This window comes from Ctenopharyngodon idella, chromosome 24 (assembly GCF_019924925.1).
Source record: "Ctenopharyngodon idella isolate HZGC_01 chromosome 24, HZGC01, whole genome shotgun sequence".
Lineage (NCBI taxonomy): Eukaryota > Metazoa > Chordata > Actinopteri > Cypriniformes > Xenocyprididae > Ctenopharyngodon > Ctenopharyngodon idella.
In genome coordinates this window covers 19,278,273-19,285,774 of record NC_067243.1, presented here as the reverse complement: position 1 = coordinate 19,285,774, position 7,502 = coordinate 19,278,273, and the positions used below count along the sequence as shown (strand labels likewise).

The window sequence follows — 7,502 nt, the reverse complement described above, 5'->3', positions numbered from 1 at the left end:
TTTGCTTCAGTAAAATGTCTATTATTTATCTTTTTTTTTTTTTTTAAAAGTACAATAATAATAATAAAAGGATACATATTTTTGGACATTTTAAACATGCCTGTTGATTTACACATTTTATCTTCTTTAAATTAAATGAATAAAAAAAATCATATATAAATACGTTTGGACATTTTATTTTACTGTTGTGAAATGTGTCTGATTATTTTTAAATTAAAAAAAATAGTTTTGTGCACTTTATTTACATCTGTAAAACATTTTTGTTCTTAAATACAACGAATAAATAAAATTAAATTAAAAATTAAATTAGGACAGTACATTTATTTTAGCTCTGTTAAACATTCTATTTATTTAGATTCTTAGTTATTTAGATTATTAGTTTAAGCAAATGCTTTTTGTCCTTTTAAAAACTAAACATACACTTCTGTATAAATTGGTATGATAACTAGAGTAAACATCAATGCAACACAATGTCAAACCCCGAAAAGGAAAGTAAAAAGAAAAGAAAAGCAAAAAAGGGGAAGAGTGGAGAGAAAAAAAAAAAAAAAAAAACTTGCAGTGTTGTGCAAACAGTCTCTCAGGGGGAGGGGTTGGATTTAAATTCCAAAGGGGTCTCAGAACTCGTTTCCTAGTCCCCCAGTCAGCTATGTGTTTGTGAGAAATCGGCCTTTTTGTCTTTCTGAAAAAAGACTAAATCTACATCGGTGGCCCAGTCTAAGTTTGCAATTCTTTGCACTTTCTATTCAAGTGAATGAGGGTGAATGAAGTGGCCAGGGACCCTTTATTTGATCAGCTCAATTGCATAAAGTGACGGAATTCTAATGTATTTGCTTAATATCCCGGAGAAGGCTGTTGCTCTCTATGCGGGGACGCAAACAATGCACCTGTTTCTCGCATTCTGACCGCGACACATCCTTTATCAATGGACCCCCCATTAAATCCGAGAGTAAAAAGAGGGGGAAAATGTTGAAATCATAGGGTAAAAATACCAGGAAACATAAAACAATAATAATATATGAAATAATAAATAAATATGAAATGTAATTTTAAGGTAAACTATACGATAAAATAATAAAGGGTGATTGATTTTTAGTTATTGAGAATTTAATTCTATTTTGAATACGAAAAATAAATAGTATGGCAACAAAATACAATCTGGTGAAATTCGCTTAGAATTAAACTATATCTCAGAAACTATTATTTCTGTCCTCTGATGAAATGTCGCTAAATGTAAAGGTTTAAAACTCGTGGTGTTGAAGTGAGAGGCTGTGCTGATGAATGAGTCCGCTTGTGTGTGCTGTGACTGCGGCACAGTAACTTCATGCATCCTAATCAAGAGCTTCATTCATTTATTCCAGTCCGCCGGTTGTGCTTTTCCTCGAAGAAACGCGCTCACCTGCCTGATCCGATGAGCGATTTTATACCGTTAAAGATGTTTAGACAACATACCTTATAATGTACATATCTAAAATAAAAAGCCAATAAAGAAAATATTATAAGATTATTAACATTAAATGAAATGTTAATATAGATTTACTCCAGCAAAAGAGAAAAAGCAGTGCTGTATCTATACAGTGTTTGTATTTCAGCATTATTCTCTGATAATATCAATAATATTTCTTGTATTTGTTTTTACGTGGAAGTGTACATGAGTAGCTAGTCTGTGTGTGTGAATAAAGAGAAAACCATAAGCTAAATTCACAAACGAATACAAGAGTGATTATTTAAGTTTACACAATTTTAATGAAAAAATATTCTGATGACCAAGTTTATAATTTAATGCAGACGTTTTGCACATCTTTTAAAAGCACGCATGCTTGCAGCAAAACAACACAAAGTCTGGAAAAGGCATGCTTCATATCTGAACAAAAAGTACAAATGTACGGCATTTAATACACATGGTCACCACGGCTTTAAATAAAACGCTCACAAAACATTTCCTGCAAAATAGAATGTAAAACATCTAACTAAAAAGTGCATTTGACACAATTCAATATCACTTATTTGCAATTATTTACATATTTACTTGATGACCCTAAACTATATTTAAACTTTTTCAAGTTTGCCATACGTGTACTTGTTTGTGTGTTTTAGATCAAGTATTTTGGTTTGCAGACTGAGACAAGTTTAGTCGTCTAGAAAGTTAGTAACGTAACTACATGAAAGTAGTGAGCGATTCCAATTTACGGACGTTTCAGATTAACTAACAAATATAGTAGGCGATAATAACCTGTAAAACGACGAGCACTTGCCTTGTGCGATTCGAACACGAAGCAGATCGCAGTGCTTGGAATTTGTCAGCAGTCAACCCATTGGAATAAACACATAAATTCTGGATATTTAAAATGTAAAAACTCTCCATTTTACAATATGATATCCGTGTCGATCCATGTGATTGGAACACTTAAAATCTCAACACATACACATAAATTAACATCACTGCAACATAGATAGCTCTTGCCTTGATTGTATAGCCAGTGTTTTTCAAGGTCTATAATTAAAATTCAACTTTGGAGTATAGGGAGGCCCAGTTCGCAGGTGTCAGTGCACAGCGACCGACTGCAGCGTCGCGGGACCCGTCAGGGTCTCGCTCGGGGTGGCAGGGCTGCTTTGGCTAGTCGCTGTCTGCGGGGAGGTCGGGCTCAGCGACTGGGGAGAGTTCGACAGGAAAGCGGGGATGTGGTGAGGCAACGCCGCCGGGGTGGGCTTGATGGGGACCGGGATCGCCGGTAAGGTCTGTCCGCCGTGGCAGAGCGACTTGATGGGCACACCGTAGGCACTGTAATCGCTGCTGGTCATGGAGATGGGCGCCGCGCTGTCCATCACGCTAGTGCTGTACATATGGGGCCAGGCTGTGGTCAGCTGGTTGTGCAGGGGATACCCGGTGGAGAACGCCAGCCCCCCTGGCACTTTGTACTCTCGGGCGATAATGTTCTCGATGGCGAACGGGTGCTTGAACGTGGACGGCTGGGACACTCCCAGGTTGTAGCTGGACATCTGGGGGAGGTGGGTGCCCAGGGCACTGAGCCGGAGCTTGGCGTGCTGCTGGAGGTAGTGGGCAGCGTCCGAGGGCTTGCTGGGTGCCAGGTGCTCTGATGTCATCACTTTGAAGCGTTTGCGGCGTCGCAGGAAACTTCCGTTCTCGAACATGTCGCCGCAGCTGGGATGGAGCGCCCAGAAGCTGCCCTTGCCGGGCTGGTCCGGGCGCCGGGGGATTTTAATGAAGCAGTCGTTGAAGGAGAGGTTGTGGCGCAGGGAATTCTGCCAGCGCTGGGTGTTTTCCCGGTAGTAGGGAAAACGGTCCATGATAAACTTGTAGATCTCGCTGAGAGGAAGCATCTTCTCCGGACAGCTCTGGATGGCCATAGCGGTGAGGGAAATGTAGGAGTACGGCGGTTTCTGGTCGCTGTAAGTGTTTCTCCCGGGTCTAGGCATCCTGTCCAAATTTTGTGTTGGAATTCAGCTGGAAATGTTTACCGTATGCAAGTTTTTCTTTAAATAGAGCCGAGACTCGTCCAGCAAGTTCACTTCTCTGGAGCTGTGAACTCACGAAAGAAGCAGAAGAAGAAGAAGAAGTAGTAGCGTTTCCTTCTTCCCAGGCCAGCTTGAATGGACCAGATCCTCTCTCTCTCTCCCTCTTTCTTGATAAGACTAAGAGCTAAGTGGCTGCCTCCATGTCCTTCCTCTAACCATCTGATAGTTTTATGTGGCGACATGGGCAGAAAAGACCCCTGTAGAGGCGCTTCATTAATGTGCCACTTCTTTGCTATCACATGACAATCGCCTTGGGAGGAGGGGGGCTGGGAGAAAGGCATAATCTGGTTTCATTTACACCTATTTACATGGACACCTTGGGCCAATAGAAATCATTTCCATTTGAAGACAGAGCAAAGGGGTGAAAAGGCTCGGCAACCGGAATTGAACTGCGATGGCACCCGGTAACAGTGTGTGAAGGTATGTGTGTGAACCTTTCTGTGCGCTTCGTAGGGTGCTTGGTCTACAATTCACACGTACAAATGGAGCTACTGAGCAATGGGATGTTTGACATGGAAATTGGCTGGAACTTGCATGCAGTTTGCATTGTATCGTCACAGTTACTTTTTGCTTGTCTTGCTGTCATGACACAGTTCGTATGACTTTTGCCTGCTTTGTTATGCCTCCTTAGAGCGAAAATGTCAATTGCATCCCAACGTAAACATGTGGAGGGCAAATTAAACCGTGTAGCGACACATTTTTTTTCCACATGACTAACCAGAGCGCCTCGTTATTATAATGAGCCAAGGGAGTCATACATGTGTCATTTACCCCATAAGCATATGTTTATTAGCACCTAGAAAACGTTTCACGGATGGTCTTTTACTACAGTCAGGCGATATATATTTTATTAAATCACGATAACACTTTATAATCACACTAAAAGATATTAAACTTGAAACTCAAGTTCAGTTGCTGCCTTGAATTTTTTTAATGAAAGTTTCAACCGTCGCAGATTATTTTATTTCACGGCCGCTTTGATTTTATTGATAATTTAACGAGTTGAAAAATCTGGTAGAATTGAAATAAGTTATTGTGACAAATTTAAAGGATGCAAACAAAAATCTTGTTATGGCATAATGATGAAAACATATTTAAGATGTAATTAATAACAATGACGATGCGTGCTATTAAATAATTACACATAGTTCATTAGTATTACACGGTGCTTACTTATGCAAATACACATTAACACTGTAGTGTAAAGTGTGAACAAATCATCAAAGCACATTTTTGCAAATGATTAATATTCGCTTACTTTTAAAGATGTAGCCAGATCTCATTATTGCGGGTTTAAATGCGCAAGCACATCCTGCAATATTAACAGCAATACTTGAGAAACCTCTTCACAAAGCCGACGACAGGATAAATATAAAAGGATACGACCTATGTATAGATTAAGGCTTCCAACATATGTTAATATAACATAATTCACTATAACAGAATTATTTTTATTTTAAAAATAAAAGTGTGAGATAGGCCTATTTTTCCTAAAGCCACACAATTGACATGACCTAAAGGGTACACAAGAAAATGGGCAAACATTTAAACAAAACAAACACACACACACACACACACACACACACAAAAAAAAACCTTCTTGAAATGAAACTTCATAATGCCAGGCGGGCTTTTGTGCTCATGTAAAGCAAACTGAAAAGTACTTCAGATATGCAAATAAAGCCTTCAGAGTGGCGTTGTGAAAACTGTATAAAATATCCATAAGTCAATTATATGAATGTGAAAACCAAATGGAAGCCTATTTTGAGCAATGGCCATTCAAGCTTTTTTTTCAGAGCTCACCAAGGGCCACCTTTCCGCTTGGCGAGTTTGCAATGCGATGGACCACACACGAGCTCGCGGATTTGCTCATAATTTATGCAAATTTTCCACCATAAATCCACCAATGAGACCCCTGACTGCTCTGACGGATCGCGAATAGAATCAACCATACAAGTGATTAGAAGCAATACGCATTGTTTATTTTGATGCCTGTTTGGAAGATGCAGGAGGGAAGAGGTCTGTATCTAAACCGCGGGAAAAGAGAGAAAAAAAAGACTTTTACCAGGCAGCTAATATTTACAAAACAGGAGGAAAGTACCAAGCAAAGCGTTATAGTTTCCTTGGTTGCCACACAATCACCGTCTCAGAAACACTTTCTTTCCAAGCTAGGAAGTCATGCAGCTTCTCGCTGCGCCGTGAAGTACTTCTTTTAACTTGTCATTCCTCTGCTTGTGTATTGACAGAAAAGGGCCAAAGGATTCCAATTTTCCAGGCTTCTTTCACATGAAGTTTTCCAGAGTTCTTCTGAGGCTGTCTTTGGGAAGCAACGTCGAGGTTGTGTGACAGAGCAAGTATTCTTCAATGAATCTGCCATTCAGATGGTGCGACGCAAAGTATCCGACACCTTCAGCGAGAGAGAGTTTGTGTTTGCGTGTGTATCTACCGCTCATATAAAACGATTTATTTCTCTGCCCAAATGTTTACCCAGACAAGAAACAATAGAAAAACAACTATGTAACTTTCTAGTGTTCAAGGAAAGAAAGGAGGCCCTCGAAAAGGCATAAAAATAATGCACTCAAACCTCTGAAAAATGTAAATGAACAACAGTGTTTTTCAACGTCTGTATAGATCAGGGGATTTTTGAGCTACATTTTTCAAAGTTTTATATTATATTCACAAATTTGTCGGTTATAAATAAAAATAGTTTACAATTCTACAACATATCCCTAAATTGTTGTTAAATTCTACTTCACTACACCAACACCAAATGAAAACATGGACATTTATTAGCCTATGTTATTTTCTGGTGATAAAATATACTTATCCAAAATAACAATTATTATATATTTTAAACGAATAAATCGAACTAACATATTAAAATATAGGATACATAAACATTCAAATTTAAATTGGACAAAAATTACGTAAACATCTAAAAACATATCAACCTCATTTTCCTACACTATCCTACTTTTCAGATCGCCCGTCTACTGTAATGCAAAGCGTTCCCAGACCTTTTAATTACACGTGTACCGTTTAAAATATATTTGCAATATTATGCAAATGAGCCCAGTCGCCCGCGCGCTCCTCCGCTGATCCTACAGACATGCAAGCAAATGTTTTCACAGTTAATCACGCGCACAATGGCACAGTATCAACCTGTGATGAGGGACCACCCAACTCATTGCACTTTTTTTCTATTTTTTTGCGGGATAAAGTTTCCGGCAGCTGTCATGGAAATCAGCTTTGTCCTTAACTTAACGGTTAACCAATGTGACGAGGACGAGCAGCGTGTATTTGTTCGCTGAAGATTTGCTGCTTTTTCTTCCCTCCAGCCCCGCGCGCTATGGATAGTGCATGCTCGAATGGCGCACTGCAAATGCCACCACGATTCTTGAATGGCTCGAGTCCCTGCAGCAGTAGATCAACTGTATAATGTGCGAGTGAGTTTGGTCATTTGTACAAGCTGAACAAAGGTTGGTCTAAGCCAAATTGCATTGCACTTGTGAACCGGGGGCTCTAGTCTTAAGTATCTTTTACAGCTGGAGGGACCGAGAACAATTTTGTGTGCGTCTGAAAAAGGCAGAAAAACAAAGGCACTTTCTGAAGCATCTTAAAGTAGAGTAGTGAGGCGTGACATTCCCAGGGCGATGGGACACAAAGGCTGAGGTCACGCGGATGAAAAAGAGAATCAAACAGCCACTTTCACACGTCTGCCCTCCGCCACACAATAGGAAACAAATGTTGTTAAAAGAGGATCGATGCCATTCATTGTAAGGCAGCGAATGATAGCAAAACAATATTGTCAAACTGAATCAACTTTGGGATATGCTGCCACCCAGGAAAAAAAGGAGGGACGGGGAAGAAATATTCGCTCTGCCTTTTACATCCAGGCAAGGAGAGGTCAATAGAGGCTAAACCGTGCAGGGACATTTTCCCAAAAAAAAAAAAAAAAAAAAAAAATA

The 7,502-nt window shown here is 39.6% G+C and overlaps 1 protein-coding gene across 1 annotated transcript; it reads right to left on the bottom strand.

Moving 5' to 3' along the window:
- Positions 1-1,717: 1,717 nt before the first annotated feature.
- foxb1a (forkhead box B1a) lies at positions 1,718-3,950 on the bottom strand. The gene has a single exon (XM_051885052.1). It carries the CDS (start codon positions 3,433-3,435, stop codon positions 2,542-2,544), a length of 894 nt encoding a protein of 297 aa, XP_051741012.1. The 5' UTR covers positions 3,436-3,950; the 3' UTR covers positions 1,718-2,541.
- Positions 3,951-7,502: the final 3,552 nt, after the last annotated feature.